This window comes from Leptosomus discolor, chromosome 8 (genome assembly GCF_034619465.1).
Source record: "Leptosomus discolor isolate bLepDis1 chromosome 8, bLepDis1.hap2, whole genome shotgun sequence".
Classification (NCBI taxonomy): domain Eukaryota; kingdom Metazoa; phylum Chordata; class Aves; order Leptosomiformes; family Leptosomidae; genus Leptosomus; species Leptosomus discolor.
In genome coordinates this window covers 60,288,479-60,311,614 of record NC_141398.1, presented here as the reverse complement: position 1 = coordinate 60,311,614, position 23,136 = coordinate 60,288,479, and the positions used below count along the sequence as shown (strand labels likewise).

The 23,136-nt window shown below is 62.9% G+C and overlaps 1 protein-coding gene across 1 annotated transcript in view; it reads right to left on the bottom strand.

The window, feature by feature from the left end:
- Nucleotides 1-3,748, bottom strand: part of ACSF3 (acyl-CoA synthetase family member 3) — a 61,367-nt gene extending 57,619 nt beyond the window's left edge. Inside the window, exons 1-2 of the mRNA XM_086468883.1 lie at nucleotides 3,053-3,748; nucleotides 1,430-1,585 (exon numbers count right to left, since the gene is read on the bottom strand). Coding sequence (XP_086325009.1) covers nucleotides 1,430-1,585; nucleotides 3,053-3,748 — 852 coding nt within the window. The remainder of the gene's footprint in view (nucleotides 1-1,429; nucleotides 1,586-3,052) is intronic.
- Nucleotides 3,749-23,136: the final 19,388 nt, after the last annotated feature.

The window sequence follows — 23,136 nt, the reverse complement described above, 5'->3', positions numbered from 1 at the left end:
CACTGACTACAGCTTGCCTGGGGACCTCCCTGCCGCCTTCTACCACGCATCCTACCTGTTTACTCTGGACATGCAAACGCAGAGCTGCCCCTCCAGGCTGTCCAACCCCCAAAGGATCAGGGCTCGAGCAACCAGAGGGCGTTCAGGTGCCAGGGCCATCTTGAAACGAGAAAGGAAGCGTGCATTTTCTGTGGTTGCTCCGCCGAGAAGCAGAAACAAGCCACGAAGAACCACACGGTCCTGCAGAGCTCACCCTCGCCCGACAGCAGCCCAGAGGCTCCTGGGTGGATCCCACACCTTTGCACTTTGTCCTTTCGGCGTGACAAGGCCACCCAGCGTACGAATAACTACGAACAGGTAAAGCAGCCTGTGGGGTGACAAAGCACAGGCTTGACAGGCTCTTTGCGCTTTCCCAGGGAGTTCTGCACCGACAACACGTTTCCTTCCTGCTACGAGGCGGCAGCAGCACCTGAAAGCCCAACGGCTCCTGTAACAGCGACACCGCAGACTCCAAGGTCTCTCGCACCACCCGTGACACCGGGAGGTGTAGGTGAACGGTGCTGGATCCCAGGGGCCAGTAAACTGGGGAAATGGTTCCACCTTGCTGCTGGTTGCCCCATCTCTAGGCCCTTTCCTGCCTCCCTTCAGGCCGGCTGTCTGCCACCCCGGCAAGGCACAAAAGCGAAGCAGAGCGCTGGGACTGGTGTTTCCCGTCTCAGCTAGAAAACCGCCTTACAAACGTGGCCCTGCTGCATTCCAGCAAGGTTTCCCTCCAGCCACCTTTCCTGTAAGGCTGCAAGAAGCTCTTGCTTTGCAAAGTCTCTCTCCCGTCACTGAGCCTAAACCGACAGATCTGTTAACACTTGTTTCTCCGCAGAGGAAGGGCAATGTCTCCAGGCAAGTGGTACCAGTCTTTCTCTCACCCGGGCTGCAAGGAACTCTAAAGCCTGTGTCGTGCTGTATAAGGTAATACAAAACACCGAGGAGGTAGGATCGGAAGGGAAAACACAAGCTACTAAAAATGCCCCCAAGAAGCACGGCTTCAAGCAGCACAGCGCTAACACGCACGAGAAAAATCCAGTATTTCCACCTTTCCTGGCACTAGAAAATTAACAACCCTTGTTCTGGGCGCAGATGCTCTCAGCGGGTACACAGAAGGGCCCGCCTCCAGTCAGAGACCCCCAACATCACGAGGAGGGGCAGTGTAGCGTCACGATTACACACATCACGCTTCCACAAGTTGTAGCCTCCAGACGAGCACGTTTACCCCAGACTGGGTGTCCCACTGAAAGGACTGGGAACAACAGGCAGCCACTGGCTAAAGAGGCTGGAATTCCTGAAGACCTTGTTTCCAAAGTTGCCATAATTACGACGCACGGGGGTCTCCCTGCTGAATTTGAAAGCCAAGGCGCAACCCCTCCAGGCTTACCGTCTGCGCGCTGAATTCGGGCAACATGACGCACGTCGCTCCCACCCAGAGAGGACAGAGGAGCTTATTGATCACCCCGTGGACGTGATGTAAAGGCAGCACGTGCAGAATAACATCCTCCTTCCTCCACTCCCATTTGTCAACCAGCCCTGTGGTCTGCAGAAGAAAAAGTACGACCCAGCGTTAGGGCAGGAGGAAAGACTCGCTGCTTGAAAAGCCCCTGATCCCCTGGGCACAGCCGGCAGCAGAAACCCCAGACCTCCTGGAACGATGCCTGGGCACAAAAACCTTTCCTTTAGGGACAGCACGAGCAAAATTCCCACCACAACAGCAGAATGCAAGAGGAACACCTCTTGTACCTCCTCAGTATGTGTCTTGTGTCTTCATATACAAAGTCCTTCCTCGTTACCGAGAAACGGCCAACAGCGATTTTAACGAGGACCTACAAAACTATTAGCCTGCTGCTGCACATGCAGAATTGGCAGAAATAGTAATCAAAAAACCGATTTTCCCAGAACTCTGTTGACATAGTTTGCACACAGACGACATTGGGCTTTTAGCACCTGCAAGGGACAGTCAGTAGGAGCAGAAAATCACTGCCTCAAACGGAAGGGAGGCTTCGTGTTAGCAAAAAAAAAATTATATCAAGCTTCTAAAATACTCCGCTATGAAGGGATAATTATCTAAAGCGTTAGACCTCGGGCTTCTGGGTGAACAATGCCCTTGAGAACCCAACCTCAGCAACTGGAAAGCGTATTTCCAGCCATCTAAAAATAAAAAAAAAAAAAAAAAGGCATTTGAACAGCGGAATTCAGCCGTGTCATTCACAACCCTCTCGCACAGGGCAGGGAGCAGGTTTTAGCCCTTCTACAAGACAGCACAAAAGATGGTGACTGCTCAGGCCGCCTCCCAAATGACCAGCATATTTGTAAGGGAGCAGATTCTTTGCCCCATATAGCCGAGCCCTGGCTCTATCCATCAAGGCTTTCACACCCCTCCCGACGCCGCAGGCTCCGCGCACCCCGAACGACTCGCGCTCTCGGCGGCGTCCGTGAGGCACGACGCCCTCCCTGCCCTTCTTCCCTCATGGCACGAGTCTATCGGTGGCAGGCAGCGATAACCAACTGGTGAGGGAGGCAGCAGGCTCGTTCAAACTTTTAATTCCTTTTGGCTCAGGGAGCTAATGGATTTTTTGCCTTGGGGATATAGAGCTGAATAATGCACAGACTTCACACAGTGCTGCGCGGGGCTGGGCTAAGTTAGATCCCAATGAGGGGGCAAAGATCCCTTCCTGGTCACAGTGAAGAAAAGCAAAGTGCAAAGAAAACAGTGTTGGTTTTTTTTTTTTACAACAGGTCTCATCCCTTCTGCTTTCCAGGCAAGCAGGGAGAAGAGGCCGTCTGCCCGCGGCTGCAGCACAGCAACACCAAAAGGACCAGGCTGAGAGCCTCAAACACCGTGTGTTCACCTTCGAGGTGCTGAGGACTCGCGAGACACAGCCCCACGGCTCTGCGCAGGAATTCGGCGGTGGCACGGCACGTGGTGCTGCGGGGTTTGCCCCCCCGAAGCGCCTTCAAAGGCCCGGACCCGGCAAGAGCTTTGCAGAGGGAAAGCAGCACTCACCACGGCTTGCACGTTCTCATGGGTGCTGAGGACACCTTTCGGTCTTCCCGTGGTCCCACTAGTGTAGATTATCATGGCTCCTCTGCCTTTCCAGGAGGAGCAGGTAGCCAAGGGACCCTCCTCCGCCGCCGCACGACTTGCGGATCCATCACTACGAGACCCAAGGAGCGGCAGAAGCGGGACTCCCAGCTTCTCGGCACTAGGGGCTATTTTCCCCACGTATCCCTCCGCTGCAACGACGAGAGCGCTCTGCGAGTCCTGAATCACGTACTCCAGCTCGGGCACGGGGTGTTTCTTGTAAAGGGGCACTGCTATGCCCCCGCTCATCCAGGAAGCCCACTGGGCCACCACGTAGGAGGCATCATTGGGACACAAAAATGAGATCCTCTCTTCCTTCAAGTCCCTGCTGGAGCAGTCCAGAGCTCTACAGATCTCCTGGGACAAGCGTAGGCTCTGGCTGAGAAGGTCCCTGTAAGTGTGTTCACCGTTTTGGTCAACAATGGCAATTTTATCACCGAAAGCCAAAGCCCTGGTGAAGACAGGGGTCACGTCGCTGCTGTAGGTTGCCCAGGCGGTTTGCAGACCCCTGCGGGGGCAGCCAGCCCTCTTTGGCCACCGCCACCTGCAACGGGGCAAGTCCCGGACGAGGCATCGAAGGGGTCGGCTCGCTCGGGGGAAGAGGAGGGAGACCAGCATCCTGCCAGCCCCGCTGGTTTTGAAGTGGTTCTGCAGAAAGCAATTATAGGAACAGATAAGTACGCGCCGTGATTACCCAGGGGTTTATTCCCACAAAGGGAAAGTGGCAGCCTTCATTTGAATAATACCCACTGTATTATTAATGGCGATGCTTCAGACTGCTGCATCCCCAGCGCGCTAGGCCCTGCCCAGATGGAAGAGGGGATGGAGACAGAGACCCTTCCCTCCACAACCTCCACGTCCCTAAAGAACAGTCTAACTCAAACCACAAAATAGTTTTCATCTTATTGTCCTAATATTCCTGATCGTAGCAGCTACTTGAGGTGCCACCGAGCAGGACCAGCGTTTAAGGACATTAAACCACTACAGCAGTACCCAGCTCTCAACTGGTCCTTTCCACCACTTTGGTAAACCGTTGACTGGCTCTGCGGTTCGAGTCTGGCAGCACGAAGCTGGACACAAAATCCAAGCCTCCTAAGGTTTAGCCCAGTGGAGGACTGGCTGCTGCCCGAGCTTCCCTTCGAGCAACAGCAACAGTCATCCATCACAAACACCGCTTCAGCTCAAAAGCTTTCTTACGTGACGGACCCAGGGGTTAACAGCTCCCACACAGCCACAGGCAGCAGGAGCCCTGCCCGAGCCGAGCAGCTGGTTTTCCCAGCAAACAGCAGCAGGGAAGCACAGCCACGCACACGCCGACCTGTGGGTTTGTTACTTCTAAAAGTCCCAACCTGGCAGCACCCCAGAGCCGGGCAGAACACTGGGACAAGCTCAGCCATGGCACCAGGTTCCACCTGGGCAGCCAGAGCTTGGTTTGAGCCCAGCCCAACCGCCCTGCCACAGCAACGACACGATGCACAGGGGCATTTCAACAGAGAAAACCTCCAGAAGGGAGCGGGGAGGCGTACCAGCACCATTAAAAGCTTTCCAGGAAGACCATGGGCTGGCACAAACGTGGTGCATTCTGCCTTTGTGCTTAGACAGCACGATGACATCGACCCGTCTGCTCAGGGGAAAAGGTGGCGAAAAAGCTTTTGTGGTAACTGGTGAGAAGCCCCAGGAGTTTGCTCTTTACCCCTCCTTGCATCACGCTGCCCCTTTCGAGGGAAAGGTCTGTGTAACAGCACCGGACGCTGCCTGGATCATCGCACAGAAACGTTGGGGAAGACGTTGACGCACAGAGCAAAACCCGTCAGGATATACGGGGGAGGCGGGAGCCTCGGGGACTATGGGAGCACTCTGCTGGTACACCAACAACCAAGTGGAGGAGGGATAGATTGAGAGGACCGAGGGGATGCCTCAGAAGAACCCTAACCCCGCTCTGCACAGAGCCTGGCGCTCCGGCTGGGAGCTCAGCAAGGACAAGCGCCCTCTCCGCACAGAGACCGTCACGGACGCCGACAGGGGAGCGGAAAGAACAGGGCGGTGGCAGGAGAGAAAGGGATTTACTGCACGGCCTAACAGCTGCTATTAAACACCACCACTGAAGCATCCCCAGAGAGAACCTCTGACAAGAGGAGACGGCCAAAGGATGACAACTTCTCACTCTAAGAGCGTGCGTGACACCTCCTTGACGCTGGCAATAACGACTTGATTTTTCATCAAATTTTTTTATAAATGCCTATTAGCGGAGCGGCTCAACTCAAAGAGCCTCCCAGCTCAGCTTCCCACCATGGGGAGGAGCTGAAACAAAAAAGGATCCAGAGAACTGGCAGCTACTCAAGAGACAAGCTGAACAGGGCTTAACCCAGCTCAGGCTGCTCAGGCACGTCCACCGGCAGCACCCACCGGCAGCAGCCGGCATTTATTTTTGCACAGATGTAGCTGCAAGCCCCGCAGACTCTCCCCATCCACCTTCCGAGCATTTCTCCAGCCAGCCATTGGGTTTGCACCTATTTTCTTTTGCATATCGACCTCAATTTCTGCTTCTGCAAAAGAAACTTGTCATTTAGTGCGGAAACATCTGGGGAGGGGGGCAGAGAGGCTTTAAACCCAGAGCGGTAACCATGTGTACTCATGACATACACCATCAGGATGGAAAAAACCCAAAACAGGTCATGTCAAAACTCGCGTGACATCCTTCCATTCCTCTGTAGAGACTAAAATATAAAGAGCCAACCCAAACTGAACCACCACGTAGCCCACGCTCAAGGCCAGCTCACCAGCAAGATGCTAATGCCCCAGCCATTAAGAGGGGCACTAATTGGAAGCAACCATTTGCCAGGATCACGCCGTGCTCCAGGCCAGCACGGCTAAGTGCACTTGGCGTCCTCGCCGTTCCTCGCACAGCTCCGGAGCGGGTGTTAGCTGCTGCTTCAAACAGCGCCTTCCAAAAACGACATTATCCCCTTTCCCCCACAGCACCAGGCTGGATTTAATGGAACAATAAACAGCAGCACCTTCAGCCAGGCCCGAGCGTTTATGGACTTCAGAGAACAAGTGTTTGACCGCGTGTGTGCAGACTCACAGGGTGAAATAACACCAGGGGCTGTTTCCTTTGCTCTTTCCCGTTGCTCAGGGGTAACTGGGAACACAAACTGGCAGAGCAAACTCTGAACAAGAAGTTTTGTCGTTGGGGACCTCGGGCAGAAGAGCGTGGGAGCACAGCAGACGAGTGCTGCCTTGGAAAAAGAAGGATCAACGCGCACACACAGACACACACCCCGCTCCTAGGGCTGAAAAAAGAAATGAAGGCGGCTGGGGAGCTCACACCAGCTCCAAAACCCCCACAAAGCTCAGTGGGGCTGGAAGCCGTGAGGCTGAAGGGCTGCAGACCCCGCACCTCTCCCGAGAAGGCCGGGCTTTACTCTTCTTCCCCCTCCAGGCAGCATCTCCCCCCCCCGCTCCAGCTCTCTGCCCCACACCCTGCTCACATCCCACCTCAGCGCAGCAGCAGGAAAAAACCCCTCGCCCCGTGATTCCCAAGTTACAGAGGGCCACGATCCGCCTCACCGCGCCGGAGCCGGGCGTCCCCTCGTGTCCCGGGAGCGAAAGGCCGCTGCGATCCCCCCCCCCCCCCCCCAGGGCCCGGGGCCGGCCTGGAGTCACAGCCGAGCCCCGCTGCTCACCCCAAGCACCGCTCCGGCGCAGCCTGACGGGAGGAGGAACGTTTATTACATTTTAATTAAAGCCACCATTAACCGCAGAACCGGGCGGCGACACCCCCACCCGCCACCACCACCCTACCCCCCGCCGCAGGCCGGCGGGTCCCGCAGGGGAGGAGAGCCGGGCCCAAGGGCGCCGGGCCCACGGCTCGCCACGGCCTACGGGACAGGCCGGGCCCGGTGCGGGTCCCCGCGCCCCGCTGCCGCCTCCCGCCGCGGCCTCACCTGGCGGCGGCGGCCCCGCGCCCCGGGGGACCGGTCCGCCCGCCAACGGGCTCCGGCGGAAAGCGCCGCCCCGCGGCCCGCGCGTTCCGCGCCCGAACGTTCCGCCCGCGCGGCCCCGCACCCGTTTTATGGGGATTTGGCCCCAAACCGCCCACTGGGGGGCGGGGCTGGTCGCGCCGCGGGGACGGCGTCCCCCGCTGGCGTCGCGGCGTGCCTCTGATGTCACTGCGTGCCCCTGCGGCGTCACCACGGCGTCCTCTGATGCCACGGCGGGCGTCCGTGAGGTCATGGAGCTGCGGGTCTCTGCCCGGGGATGCCGGGGCCCGTGTGCCCCAGCAGCTGGATTTCGGGGGGGGGGCTGAGGGATGGCCTGAGCCCCCGCGCGGAGCCTGGACCCGTGGGACCTCCTGGGGAGGGGGGACAGACATCCTGGGGACACACAGACATCCCCAGGGATGCACAGACATCCCGGGGACACACAGACATCTCGGGGACACACAGACATCCCAGAGATGCACAGACATCCCCAGGGATGCACAGACTTCCTAGGGACACACAGACATCTTGGGGACATACAGACATCCCCAGGGATGCACAGACACCCCAGGGAAGCACAGACACCCCAGGGACGCACAGACACCCCAGGGACGCACAGACATCCCCAGGGATGCACAGACATCCTCAGGGACACACAGACATCCCCAGGGACACACAGACACCCCAGGGATGCACAGACATCCCCAGGGACACACAGACACCCCAGGGACACACAGAGGTCACCGTGGTGGCACATGGCGGCTGAGCTGGAGCTCCCCCAGCCGCAACAGCACCACCTTCCCCTCCTGCCCCAGCTCCACGGCCGGATCCAGCAGCCCCAGCCAGGCTGGACCGAAACCCCACGAAGGGCTCGGACAGGGGCTCGGCGGGAGCCGGGCAGGGGCCGCGGCACGAGACAGCCAGGCGGCACCGAGCCCCCCGCAGCCCCGCGGCGCTGGGCGGAAACCCAGCCCGGTTTATTATTTTTAGCCGGTCCTGCTGCAGATTTGCATTCGCTGCTGCAGCAACGGGAGACCCGTTGGCCGTGCCCGGGGGGGCACGGGGGCAGCCTGACCCTCTCCCTCCTGGCAGCTCGCTGGCAAGGCCTGGCACGCAGCCGGAGGCACCCCTGGGGGCTGGCTGCAGCCATGGTGGGATGGGGCAGGACTCCCCTGGGATGCCGCAGGTCCAGCGGGGCAGCCCCTTGCGCGGAGACCCGTGGCCCTTGGGCCACGCCAGCCACCACGCGCCAGCCCTTCTCTGGCGGCACGTGTCCCTGGTGGTGTCCCCTCCCAGGCCCCGCAGCCCGCTCCTCCGCTGGAGCCTTGTTTTTCCGGCGAGGCGCGGCGGTGCGTGAAGCGGGGCGGCCGGGGGGACCCCCACCCACCTCCCTCAGGTGCGTTTCCACCCCGGGGGCCGGCGGCCGGCAGCCCAGCGAGGCGCAGCGGGGCTGGGAGCGGAACCGGGGACACGAGCCCAGCCTTGGGCAGAGCCCGGCCGCGGCGGGGTGCGCACACCCGCCGGCCGCGCTGCACGGCGCCCCGTGGCACGCCTGCCTCCCGTTGCATGCCTTCCCGACGCACGGCTCCCCATTGCACGTCTCCCAGTTGCACGCCTCCCTCCCGTTGCACGCCTCCCCTGCACACAGCTCCCCATTGCACGCCTCCCTGTTGCACAGCTCCCTCCCTGTTTCACGCCTCCCCATCGCACAGCTCCCTCCCTGTTGCTCAGCTCGCTGTTGCACGGCTCCCCGCTGCACGGCTCCCTCCCCGTCGCATGGTTCCCCGTTGCAAGGCTCCCTCCCTGTTGCATGGCTTCCTCCCCGTTGCACGGCTCCCCAGTGCATGGATCCTTCCCTCTTGTACAGCCCCCTCGCCGTTGCACGGTTCCCCATTGCACCGCTGTTGCACGCCTCCCTCCCTGTTGCACGGCTCCTCGTTGCACGCCTCCCCAATGCATGGCTGTTGCACAGCTCCCTCCTCGTTGCACGCCTCCCTGTTGCACGCCTCCCTGTTGCACGCCTCCCTCCCCGTTGCACGCTTCCCCATTGCACAGCTCCCTCCCCGTTGCACAGCGCCCTCCCCGTTGCACCGCTGTTGCACGGCTCCTCGTTGCACGCCTCCCCAGTGCGTGGCTGTTGCACAGCTCCCTCCCCGTTGCACGCCTCCCCGTTGCACGGCCCCCACGTGCGGAGCTGCTGCAGGAGGGACCCAGCACACCCAGCAGCTCCGTGCCAGCCCCCAGCACCAGCGGGCGCCCACCTCCCCGCCGGAGGGGTCAGCACACCCCGTACCCACGTGCTGCCCCCCGCAGATGCGCCCGGCTCCCACCAAGCACCGCCCCAGCCCTGCCACCGCCGCTTTCATTCTCCTTTTCCCACTTGCCATCTGTCACCGGCCTCCCTTGGTCCCCGTAGGCTGCTGGGATTAACACCCCCCCCCGGGGGGGCGAGCAGGGGTGCGTCCCCAAGGGTAGGGGGTCTCTGACGGCAGCAGGGTGCCATCATCCCTGTGGTGGTCCCACGGCTGGCAGGGGACACAGTGTGCAGGGTGGGGACCGGACTGTGACAGCCCTGGATGCTCCTCTGCGACTACGGGGTTGCGCAGGGACCCCCACGCTGGGGCTGGGAGGGGTGGGGGGGGGTGACAGGGCCGTGCTCCCTCCCTGACCGCGGCGGGCTGCCGGGCCAGCTGGCCGTGTGCGCAGCAGATGTCCACCCCGAGCCACCCTCTGCCGCTCCGTCCCCCAGCACCTGGTGCCCACCGGCCATCTGGAGCCGGCCACGTCCCCGGAGACGATGCTCAGCCTCGGCCACGAGCAGCACCCGGCCACTGCCGGCCACCCCGGGGGCTGCCAGGGCCACACGCTGCTCCCCAGGGCCAGGAGGGAGGGAGATGCTCCCCGGCGGTGCCGAACCAGCCCCGGCCATCGCCAGCGCTGGGGGAGCAGGTGATGGTTTCTTCAGCAGCGGCAGCGCCAGCTTGGCTGCGCTGGGAGGGACAGACACGTGGCGCCCAGCCCCGTTCCCCATACTGGGGTGGTGGGGTCACCGCTTCGGGGAGGGGGTCTCTCCAGATGTGCCGTCACAGCCTGCGCTGCCGTGGAGCAGCCGGGCACCCCGAAAGTCGAGACCCGAGTACACCACGGCCCTGCCCGCCCACGGAACCCCCCCTGGCCCCTGGGCTCGCGGGGCTGCTCCAATGGTCCCCAGGGTGCTGGGCTGTCCCCAAGCTGCCACTGTGGTTTCTCGCCTCCCTCCCAGCCGGGTGTGAGCCCCGCAGCCTGTGCCGGCGGGAGGGTTTTCCGCTTTCTCCCCCCCCGGCCTTATGCAGCTCGCTGATTAATTATGGATCCAGCAGAAAGCTTTTATTACATTAGAGTTTACTTGTGACAACATCCGTATTTATTAAAAAAAAAAAAAAAAAAAAGGGGAATGTAATTACTACGGTGGCGTAAACACTGCCAACACCGCCGGCTTACGGGGAGCTTGGTGCTCAGGGCGAGGGCTGTGGCTGCCGGCAGCTCTGACCCGGCGCTCCGTGGTGGGATGGGACGGGGTCCCCAGGGGCTGCCACCGCGGGGTGAGGGCACAGCACGGTGAGGAGAGACCCCGCCATCCGCGCTGGGACACCCCAAAGCCGCGGGTACCGTGTCCCCAGCCCCATCCTGCCCCTGCCCGAGGGGGGACAGAGCCAGAGCCCGCGCCGGGGTCCCCGCCGGCTGCCGAGGAGGGAGTAGTAAACAAGGTGGAGTGAAACGTTTGATCTCCGTCCATCTGCCGCCGCCTAATCTCCCACCCGCGGCCCTGGTGCCTCATCACCTCCCAACCCTCCTAATCTGCTCCCCGCCGGCTGGCGGAGGGTCAGCGCCGGGGCTGCCGGCCGTGCCCCCCGCCACACGCCGCATGGCATCGGCGCAACCGGGAGGCCGTATGGTGGGAGAAACCGGATTAACTGTCCCTGTTTCGGGGTTTAAGCCCTGTGCAGGAGGGCACAAGCCAGGGGACAGGATCCTGCTGCCATCCCGCTGTGCCTGCATCCTACCCGGCGTGAGCTCCCGCTGCCGGAGTCGCACCGGGGTGGCAAGGGGACGGATCCGTCCCCGGGGGTTTGCAGGGGACACGGTTGCCACCGGGACTCCCCGGGGACGGGAGCAGCTCGGAGACGCTCGGCGTGAAGTGGAGCCGTAAGTGCCTCCTGCGTCACGTGGCGAGGATAAGTGCAAAATGGCCCTATTATGATAATTGCGCGAAATTATGATTGATGGAGATTAGCTGCTTATTTGAGGAAATGGCAGGCGCACGTGTGACACGGGCAGGCCGGGAGATGGCCGCCGGGCGACGGGGGCGAGGGCACAGTGGCACACCGGGGCTGTTCCTGTGGCATAGACCATCACCACCATCCCGGGAGCTGCTGGCTCTGAGGCTGGGACGTGCCACCACGTAGGGACACCGGGTGCTGCACGGCAGAAGTCTGGGATGGGACCGGTGTGACCCACGCACGGCCCCGTCCTGCCCCGTGGAAGGCTCCTGGTGTCTCCTGCCAACCCCATTAAAGACATCCCCGATTAGGGGGTAAACCTGTTAAACGGTGAAGGCGGGCGGGTGTCTGGGTGCTCCCGGTGCTCTGCCCCACCAGGCTGTGCCGCGGGGCTGTGCCGTGGGGCTGGGGAGAGGGCAGCGGGGCAGCTCCAGAACCCCTGCAGCTGCCAGTAGATGTGGCTCCCAGTAACTGGCTGGTTTGGGTGAAGCTGAGCAGGGCGGTGGGCTGGCTCTGGGCTCGCAGCCTGGCCCCTGCCTCCTGTCCAGCCGTCCCCACCGGTGTCCTTTGGCTTCCAGCACCGATGCCCCAGGAGCACCTGGGCTAGTGGATACTCGAGCCACATTCCCACTTCTCCCTTCAAAAAGATGCCGAGACTGGGAATTTGGGGAAGAAAAGCCGGAGAGGCAGTGATGGCTGCCATGCCAACAGCTGGCCAGGACAGAGCCATGGCACGACCACACCACCGCGGCCAGGATTTCGGCACGGGGTGGGGACGCCGCGTTGCGCGAGGCCGAGGTGGCCGTGCAGAGCAGCAGGCGGCCAGAGGGCACCCCAAAACCCCCCACCCATCGCCAGAAGTCCCTCCTCCGCTCTCCCCTTCCCAATTTCCCGGTCCCCACTACGCGGCAGACGGATGCTGGGTAAGAGGTGTGTCTGCGGGAGCCGCGCTCGCCATGCAGCATCGCCGAGCCGAGCTGCGTCGGTCCTTGCCATCCCCAGGATGGGCTCTCCTGGCTGGACTGGGGGGAACGAGTGAAGACAGACGGGACTGAGCCTCTCCACGCCATGCCAGCCCCACGGCCGGGCTCCCGCACCCTCCGCCGAGGGACGAGGACGTCGCCTAGCCAGCCGCGGCGGAGGGAAGGGGCCCCCGGCACATTCACCGCCACGGGCACGGCGAAGCCGGCTCCTCTCAATGCCATTTTTCCCTTTTTCCTCCCCCCTTGTTTGGCTTTTGGCAGCGGAGCCGTGGCGGCGGCTGGGGCGCGTGGTGCCGGGGAAGGGCTGCCAAGCACCGGCAGCCCCCCGCGGCCCCCCGGCCCCCCGTGCCAAGGCTGGTGGCTGGCAGAAGGGCTGCCTGCGCCTGGCGGGGCTCCGTCAGCTGCGGGAGGATCCCTGCGCCGCTCTCGCTGCCAATTTCCCTGCGAGCTGGCACCGCAGGCGGCTCCGGAGGCACCGGCGGAGAAGGCTGGGGAGGACGGATTGTGAAAGGGGAAAAAAAAAAAAAAAAAAAAATGGACACATGCCATCGCTGGAGCGGCGAGGCTGCCGCTGCCAAAACACCAGCAGGCAGCGCGGGGCCAAAACGCGGCGGAGAGGAGGGTCTGGCAGCCCATCGCAGCGCGGGGCACATGGAGGACGGGCAGCGCGGCAGAGGTACGGCGCGGCCGAGGCAAGGACGGGGAGCAGACGGTGGAGCCGGAGAGGAGAGAGGTATTTGCCTTCGTTGTAAAGGCTGCGTGTGCGTGCATGTGTCTGCTGCCGGGGCTGCGCCCCCCGGCCGGCTCAGCCCCGTGCTGGCTGCCCACGGCCTCCCCGGCCGTCCCGCCGCTCTCCCGCCTGCGGCCTGCCCCACGGCGCTGCCAGCCCTTTGCTGCCGGCAGCCGCTGCCTGGCGCGGGCAGGCGAGGGCTGTGGATGCTGGCCAGGCTTGGCCGGTGGCTACAAAGGGGGATTTGCCATCCCCTGGCCGCGCGAGGGAGGTTGAGGCTTTGTCTGGTTGGGCTTTGTTCGCCGGCGCTGGTGCCGGGGTGGCCGCGGCGGAGCGGGGACGGTGTGAGCCGAAGTCCTGCCGGCAGCAGGGTTGACACGTGGGAACCGTCCCCTGCTCCCAAACTGGGGCTACCGCAGAGCTGAGGAGGAGGAGAGGGTGGGCAGAGGATCCTCTGCGCCCACCGCCACGCTGGGGAGGAGGAGGAGGAGGGAAGCCGGTGAGAGGTGCCGGGAAGCTCGTGGTCCCGCAGAGGTCACGGCCGCAGCATGCTGGCTGCAGGGGCCGGGGCGGCGGGTGGGCGTCGCGTGGCGTTCAGGCTGCAGGTGCGTGTGGGGAGCCTTGGGGAGGGGGCTGAGGGGTGCAGGGCAGAGCCTTGGTCCGGCAGCACCGATGCTGCCGCGTGCTGGTCCGGGTTGGTGAGCGTGCTGCCTGCCCCGTGGTGCCAGAGCAAGACGCGAGCCAGCAGCGGCTGCCAGCGTGCCGGGAACACCGTGGCTTCGCAGCTCCGCTGGCGCCCACGCGAAGGCAAAGGGCTCCGGCGGGGCCCCCAAGCACCAAATCTGGCCGGCACCCAGGGAAGGAGCTGGCACTGAAGGGAAACAGAGATGTCGGCGATGCCGAGCCTCCACACCACGCCGACTCCTGCCTGCTGCTCTGCACCCCTGAAGGACCCGGGATGTCCTCCCTGCGCCAACACCGCCAGGACAAACCCCCCGCAGCATCCCTGACCCCAGCACCCTGCAGGAGCCAGGGTAGGGGGATCAGAATCCAGCTTTGAGGGTGTCAACTTCTCCCTGAGAGGGATGGGGAGCAGGGCAAGAGGAGTTATCCTGTCCCATCCCATCCCATCCCATGCTCAAGCGTCGCTGGCCGGGCTGGTCCGCTCCTGGTCACCCTGCAGCCAGCCCCTGCATCGTGTCTCCAAGGGGGAGGAACAGCTCTGCCCATTCCTGTGTTGGATATTGGGATTAAAAACTCCACCCTCCTTGTGAGGGACAGACCGTGCTGCAGCCGGATCCCCAAAACACCCCATGGAGAAGGATCAGAAAAGGTCCCCTCAGCAGCTGGATGCCGCCGCCGCAGCCCCTCCACCTCACGCAAACCTCCTGGAGCCACCGTTCATGGGACGACGAAGCCCCACGCTGCCCGTCGTGAAGCTGAGGGGGGACGAGAACGCTCCCCGTGCCTCCGGACGCTCCCCCCTGCCTCCCTCTCTCCCTCATTTTCCTCCATATTTCACAGTTCCTGCTTCCTGCACAAGGCAGGGGTCTCCAGGGACTCCAGCCAGATGTTCTCTGCAGCACACCACATTGCTTCCCTAATGAAATATTCATGGAGCCTCTCCGCCTTTTGCCATGAAAGCCTTCTGCAGCTCCCAGCCCTGGAAACGCTGTGCAGGCAGCATTCCTGTAAAGCCACCCACCCGGGGCTCCCAGCCTCCCGCTTCCCCCTCAGCACCTTCGCGCCGCTCCTCCTTCCTCTTCCTCCTCCCGCAAGCGGTGCCGGAGCTGGGGGGCTTCGTCCCCTCTCGCCTGGCATCACCAAGGGCACGGCCAGGGCCGCGCGCTGGGGACACCGGTGGCCCTGCGTGGCTGTCGCCCACCCCCAGGCAGGGCCCATCCACGGCTGGGAGGGGCAGCGGGTGGGTGCGCACCCCAGAATCGGCACAGACGGAGGTGTCTCGCCCACCCCCTGCCAAAACTGCCCCGGGGATGGCAGAGGCCGAGGCCCCGTCTGCCGGCACGGCCGCGGAGCTGCCACCGGCTCCCAGCCAGCCCGCAGCATTAGCGATGCCGCGCACCGTAATCCAATTAGGTTGTTTATGCAAACAATCAGGTTTTATGTTTCGGTAAAAAGCTTAAATAACCTTAATCAAAGCGAAAGACCTGCAATTATCGCCGGCAGGGGCTGTGGTTCGTTTGGGGGGGGTGGGCAGGACACCCTGCCTGGCTCGGGACACCCTGCCCGGCCGCCGGCGGCCCTGGCATCTCCTGGGGGGCTCAGCACCAAGGGCCGTGGGGGAGATGCTTCGCTCCAGCCCAGCGTTGCTGCCAGAGGGTCCGAGCCATCCTGCTGGTCCTGCACGCCCCAGCCTGGCCCTGCGGCCGGGAGGGGCTGGGGGTCGGGGTCCTTTTGCCCGCAACCACCCCCTCGGTGAGCCCGTGGGGGCACAGGACACCTGCATCTTCCTCCTCCTCGCCTGAAGATCGTTCACTGAAACTCCAGAGGCATCTACCAGCCAGAGCCATAAGCTGAGGAGGGAAGGGCAGGCACGGGGTAGCCTTGGGGGGCAGCGGGAGGGTGCTGGGGTGCAGGTTTGCTGTGCCAGCTGGGGACGGGGGGACACATCTCTGCCCCAGCCGCCTCTGGGGCTCCCTGCTGTGGGTGCTGAGCGCCCAACCCTCCTTTTCTGGCCCCTTGGGACCTCTTGTCACCACTGTCCCGTGTGTGTCCATGAAAGTGGGACCGTCCCTCTGCACCGAGGTGTGGCATCAGGCTGTGGGGACGCAGGAGGCGCCAGCCAGCGACCCACCCAGCACGCCGCCACCGTTCCGCCTCGTGTCACCAGCCTGGGCTGCACCGACAGCACCGGAGCATCCCGAAAAATACCTGCAGCTCCAGCTCAGGTCAGGCATGGCAGCGTGAGGTGACGCGGAGGACTGTGCCACTCTGTCCCTGTGCCCGCCCGGCGGGGAGCGGGGCTTGCTCTGGAGGTTAGTGCCCGCCGGCGCTGCCTCCCCGCACACCCCGAGTTTCTGGCGGAGTAATAAGCTATGCATGTAGTGTAGAAATAAAACATGTTCTGCAGAACAAATGATGTTAATTTGCTGAGAGGCTCTGAAGCTGAGTATTAGCGAAATGCCTTGAGGGAGAGAGCGGCAGCTGTGCTGGAATTAATGGCAACGTGCCGAATTAGCACCGCTATGCATCATAGTCAGAGGGAAAAATTACCGGAGAGAGGGGAAAAACAACCCCCGCCGCACGCCAGCCCAGACCCTGGGGCACGCTGCCGAGAGGAGCCGGCCGTGGGGGGTCCCGGCGCCCGTGGGCTGCCCTCGCCCTGGCCTTGGCTGGGCACACGGTGGGGGAGGCCGCTTGTTCTGAGCCCAACGGCCTTCTCCGCAAAGATGTGTCCTCGGGAGTGCTTGGCATCCCTCCGGGATGTCCGACATGCCTCCATGGTGCTCAGCATCCCTCTGGGATGCTCAGTATCCCTCCAGGTTGCTCAGCATCCCTCCAGGTTGCTCAGCATCCCTCTGGGATGTCCAACATCTCTCCACGATGCTCAGCATCCCTCTGGGATGCTCAGTATCCCTCCAGGTTGCTCAGCATCCCTCTGGGATGTCCAACATCTCTCCATGGTGCTCAACATCCCTCTGGGATGCTCAGTATCCCTCCATGGTGCTCAGCATCCCTCTGGGATGTCTAACATCCCTCCAGGATGCTCAGCATCCCTCTGGACCAAACTGTGCCACTGCATCCCACCCCGTTCCAAGGGACTGTCTCCTCCAGGATCTACATCCCTGCTGCTCCCTCATTCCTTCCCCTCCTTTCTGGGGTGCTGTTCATCTCCTTGTTTATTTATTTCTTCTCTTTATTCCCGGTGGTTGAGCGACTGTAGATCCTCATTGATTACACACAGTGCATCTGGCTTATGGCTCTGCAGCCTCCTCCGGTGCATCCGTCTTCCTTCCCCACCACCTTCCGCCCGCCACGGCCTGCCCCGGCTACCGGGAGCACGCTGCAGGTTGTGCATTACCTCTTCACGGCCGGTTCCAGTAAAATCCGCGCCTCTGGTGAATATTTCACACCAGCACCTACCTCTGCTGCCTGGGCAGGGGGTGTTGGTCCAGCTGGGCCCGCTGCCAGGTCAGGGCTGCAGAGCCGCGGTGCTACGGGGACTCGTGAGAAACGGGGCTCAGCCATCGTGCGGCCAAACCCAAGCCACAGCGGTGAGCAGCGGGGTTTGCTCTGGGGCTGGTGACATCCCAAGCCGGTTTCCCCACGAATCCCTCATCATCCCGTGCGTTCGTCGCAGCCCGCGGCGGCTCATCCCCAGCGTAAAACACCTCCCAGCGTAAAACACCTCCCTGTTTGTCTTGTCACCCTCAACCTTTTCTCTTGCTTTTGCCCCCGCAGGTCCCCAGCCCCGTGGGGGCTGCCTGCTGCAGGGGACGAGGCCACCCTGGACGGAGCAGCCCCCAGCCTGGCCCTGGATGCCACCAGCCCTGCTGTGGGATGGTCCTGGGGCGGGAGATCACGCCTGGCCATGCCACGATGTGACGGATGTGGATGTGCCTCGGGTCTGGTCCTTGCTGGGATGCACCGAGGACTGATGGGCACCGAAACTGCTGGGATGCGGTGAGGGGGAAGGGACCCCCCTGGGACACCCCTGCAGCCGTTGGGTTTCAGCATCCCCAGGAGCGTGTCCAGGCGAAGGAGGAGGATTATCCATCCGGAGGCTTTTCCATCCAACCACCAGTATATGTGGAGCTTTACCAAACACACTCAGGATCCGCCGGCTGCCTCGAGGGCCAGGATTCAGCCTGCGGAGGAGAAACTGCTCCCACCCACGCTCTGGACCACGGGAGCATGGGAGGCTGCCGGTGGCATCACCCACCAGGACCTGCGTGGACCCACCGAGGGCTGCTCCGCGAGCTGCTCTGCTCCCCCAGCGCACCCCCAGTCCTGACCCCAACCCCACCGCCCCGTATCCCAGGGATGCTCTGGGGTGGCTGCCCCATCCCCACCCCAAACTGGGAGCTCTGGGTGCTCAGGGCTCAGCTCCGCAGCACGGGGCCGTCCCACCCTTCCATCCCCGGGGGCTGGGAAATCTTGTAACCCGGTTGGGTTTGGAGCGGGAGGGGAGAAGCAGAGGGGGAGGATGCTGTGGGGGGCTGCGGGGGCGGCGGGCACGGGTGCCCGGGCAGGGGCAGGGTGGCGGGGGCTGCCGGTCACTGCCAGGTTACATCTGCCGGGGCACGCAAGAGTGACTCCAGATGCATTAGAAGTGCCGTGCTCCAATTTCAATTTCATCGTCTCACAATCATTTTCAGGCTCCTCTTAGTGCCACATTAACGAAGCCTGCTCGTTTGAATGCATAATTAGCCCGAGCATTCTACCTCGCTAATTTCGAAGCAAGAGTGGTGGTGGTGGGGAGGGGGGGGGTTGGGGGGGGTGGGGAATTTGCATATTAATTTAGCAGAGGGAGAGAAAAACTGTTTACCACTTGCTTCTTGCTGTTGATCACAGCGGACTTAACTCTTTCCCCGGTGCCATCTGGAGCTGCGGAGCCGGGCGCCCGGCCGGCACGTGGGACGGGACACAAAGGTTACGCAGCGGCAATTAAATCCTCCTCACGGCGCCGAAACCATCCGGACCACCCTGGTTGCTTTCGCTACTGGGAATCAACTGGGAACACTGGGGCTGCAGCTGCTTGGGAGCGCGAGGCAGGCAAATGGTGGCTGGGGTGGAGGTGGAAGCTCCGAGGTGCACCCCAGCCCTCCTCCCCGCGTGGCCTTGGGGTGAAAAGTGCCGTTGTCACACACCCCCGCAGGGTGCTGGGGTCCCATCCGGGGTCTGTCCCTGCCATCTCGGCAAAGCCGGCGCGGTGCGAGGCGCGGGGAAGCCCGAAAGCATCACCCCTCCCGCAAAGGGTGGCTGGGTCCCCGCGGAGAGCACCCTGTCACCCTCAGCGTGTCCCCTCCAAGCTCTGCTCCCACATCGCCCTTGCTTTGTAGCATCACCCACCCGTAACACCGTGGCAGACGCTCACGTGGGCCATCCCCAACCGCCCTTCGCAACGGGGTGGCTCACGGCGTCGGCTGCTGGCAGACACGGTGCACCCACGTGGCACCCATGGGCAGGGGTGGGCAGCCTCGCTGAGCACCGACAACTCGTTACACACCACCCCCCCCCCTCGCCGCCATCTCCCTTTGTTTGGGAGTCTGTAGGCGTCTTGAGCCGAGGTTGGAGGTAATTTGTCTGTCTCCTGCAGCGGGCTGTCATCTCGCATCTGCGAACCAGTTCCATTTGCGCTGCCATTAAAAAATCTCGGGTCTGACAGGTAGTAAAAGAATTTTTTTTTTAAAAAAAAAAGGAGAAAAACCTAACCAAAAAAAAAAAAAAAAAGAAGAAAATCCCAGCTGAGGAACTGCTGGGCAACAGGATGCTGCAAATATTGAGGGCTCGTCGCATCTGCGGCCGCCCTCGAACCCACGCAGATGCGACGAGCCCCATTTTGGCCTTTGGACCTGCATCCCCATCTCACCCAGGCTCCCCCCAAAAAAAAGGCTGAATCGCCCTCGGAGAGCCCCTGCCCCGACCGTCCACCCTCGTCTCGCTGGCTTGGAGCCATCGCAGCACGTCACAGCGATTTAGGGGACAGCCTCCATCGCTGGCATCCCCGCCTGGCTCCTGCCTCCGAGCTGGCGCCGGGAGATGCACGAGGGATTCACCCTGCGCCCGCGCATGCTGCCAAGCCGCACGGCCGCGACACCCCCCACATGTGGGTCTGGGGTCTCCGGCGTGGCTGGAGCGGTGCCGGCGCTGCTGCTGCGGCGCATGGGGCCGGCTCGCAGAGGGTTAACAGCTGATTACAGCCTTTGTCTCTGCATCAGTGTACATAATGCGCCCCGCATTTGCATACTGCAGTGTGCGCTCAATTAAAATGAACTTTTAATTTCTTCTAAGTAAATTACTTCTTCCCGGTACGTGACGTGCACAAATGTCAGAATAATGGGAGAGCCTTAATGAGCTGGGAATGAGGGGCGCCGAGGGGAGCGCTGGGGACCCCGACCCCCACCCCTACCACCCCCCACCCCGGGCTGCTCTGCAGCCTGCAGCCTCCCTACCCTGGGGAAGGATGGATCCAGACACCTTCTGCCTCCTCCTCTGGGACCTGGGACATCCCCGCTGCCAGCGTGTCCCCTGGGCAGGGCAGGGATCCCCACCTCCTCCCCAGCACCTCGTCCTGCCCATGTCCCTGCAAGGGGCTGAGCTCTCCGGGTCCTGCCCGCACCCTGGCATCCACGGATGTGTGGGGACACGGGGACATGGGAGCATCCCGGCAAGGGGCTGAGCTCTCCGGGTCCTGCCCTCATCCTGGCATCCATGGATGTGTGGGGACATGGGGACATGGGAGTATCCTGGCAAGGGGCTGAGCTCTCCGGGTCCTGCCCGCATCCTGCCTCATAGGGACCCCACACCATCCCAAAAAGACTCCCCTGGGCATCCCAAAAAGACCCCCCAGGGACCCTCCATGGCGGCTCAGGGATGATGCTCGGGGAGGGACATGGAGCCCAGCACCCTGACCCTCCCAGCTGCCTCCCACCCGGGGCCAGGACCGGTCGTGTGTCCGCAGGGGCCAGATGGCAGGCGAGATTACTGGAATTTGATTTTCAGATAAATCTCAAACCTGGATGAGCGAGTGCTGCTCCAGATGCATTATCCGTAATCCCCTGGAAGGGAACCTTTCGGAGGAGACGGTCCCTGTGCCAGCTTGGCAGCAGCTGGGTAATCCCGGCCGGCGGCGCGGCCCCGCACAGCCCGGGGGGGATCAGCTGCTCCCCGGCCGCACCGTGGTGTGTCACCCGTGCTCGCCGCGACCCACATTTGGTCCCGCCAAGCCTGGGTGGGAGCAGATGGGGCCAGATGGAGCCACACCGGGAGCACACGGACACCAGGACGAGCCCGTGCCCACGGTGCCCACGCCTGGCTGTCGTGCCTGCTCGGCTCGGCGCTGCAGGAGGAGGACGAGGAGAGGCCGAGGGTCACTGCTGGGTTCTCCCCACCCCGCTTCTCCCCATCGATGATGCCCACAGCATCCCCACGCTGCCCAGCGCTCCCAGTGCAGAGGTCATGGAGACCCCCCCACCTCGCTCACCCCCACCATGCCCAGCCTGTCGACGCCAACAGCGCTGGTTAAGTCACAAGGCTGCACCTCCACCCGCTGCGCTGATTCACTGGGATGTGGGAACGACTCCCAGGCCACGGGGCCAGCCCTGGAGCAGGGTCTGAGGAAGAGGAGGAAGAGACACGGTGGCCACAGCCAGGGCCCAGCACCCACAGGGGCCGCCTGTGCCCCCCACCAGGGTCCTGGTGCTTTGGGCTGCCCAGGGGAACCGGCGCCGCAGAGCTGGGGAGGGCAGGGGGGTGCAAGCACTGGGCTCCCCAGTGGTGCTCGGGGCTGTGCTGGGGGCTGCAGCTCGCTCTTGCTCTCCGCTCCGGCTTGGGGCCGTGCTTTGGGGGTACAATGAGCTTTTGGGGCTTCCTTGGTGTGGCAGCAGCTTCCCCGAGCCCCAGGGCTGGCTCATCCGCCCGCAGAAATGCAAATTCGGAGTCCCCCCCAGCCTCTGCAAAGAAACACAAACCACATTTTTTTGGGGGGGGGGAAGGGGGGCAAAGCCGAGCGCAGCACCCAGCCGAGCGCAGCCGCGGCCCCCGAGGCTGACCCCGATTTCCCGGGTGGTGGCGGCGGGGTCGTGCCACCCCGAGACAGGCCATCCATCACGCACCGGGACCGGCAAGATAGGCAGCGGTGCATCGCGGCGCATCGCGGCGCAGAACAGCCGTCGCCGGCGGGTTGCTGCTGATCATCGGGCGCGTTAACCCCAGCCTGGGCCCCCTCCCCAGGGACTTGGGGGTGGACGGGGGGAGGCGGCGGATATTAATCCTTCTCTGGTTCCCAAAGGAAGAGGAGATGGGAAAAGCCGAGAGGGGAAAACAAAGCTCTGTCTGGCCGCTCCTGATGCCCTGCTCTGGCGTGGGCTGGGAATGCCACCACCAGGCAACGCCACCACCACGCCATGCCACCACCACGCATACGAGGAGGGTCCTCCCACGGCCCAGCCCTGTCCCCACTAAGGGGAAGGGTCCCCCGAGCCGATCGTGACGCTGAGCGCATCAGCAAACGCCTGTTTGTGGGAGCCAACAGAAACACCAACTCACAGCCACCGCTGGATTCTGCTTTTTACTTATTCCCCCCCAATCTTTTTTGCATTCTCACTTGCAGGGACCAGTAGCCCATCTTCCCCTGCTGGTAGCCCATCTCCTTGGGCTGGCAGCCCACCTCTCCACGCCCCTGAGGCGATGGAGCCCAGAGGCAGCACTGCCAAACCCTAAGGTTGGGTATTACCCATCACCTTGCCCCCTTCACGGGGCTTGGGGCTCCCCCCAGGGCCCACCACAGCACGGTCCCGGCAGCAGCCGGTGCGTGCTGGTGTGCGAGCGAGGGAGCGTGCGCCAGCGGCAGCACGGGGGAGGCGAGCGGCACCGCGCTTTTCCCCCCAACGCCAAAATTTACATGGAACCACAAATTAATTTCATAATTTTTTCCTCTCTAATTATGCCAACATCTGCTGCAAGGCCCAAGCTGTGCACATGCATTTTAATACATCCCTCCCTCTCTCCCCCCGCCCCAACGGCTCTCTCGGCGCTGAACTTTTCAGTAATTATCGCCAGGAGAAGGGCTCCTTTCCGCAGGAGGCTGGCAGCGGGCAGGAGCGAGGTGCAGGCAGCGCAGGGCAGGCAGAAGGATGTGCCCAGTTTGGGGGCTGCTCTCGGGACCGCGGTTGGCCCCGGCCTCTGCCGAGCTGCGGCGTGGAGAGCTGGCGGCAGCAGGGGAGGATTTGCCTGGTTCAAGGCTGGTTTTATTTCGAGGAGAAAAGGGAAAGAGGAGGGATGAGGCTGCTCGCGGAGGTGGAATCCTACATGTGTAAGGCAACCCACTGCACCCTGTGCCCCAGGGATGCTGCACCGTGGTGGGGTT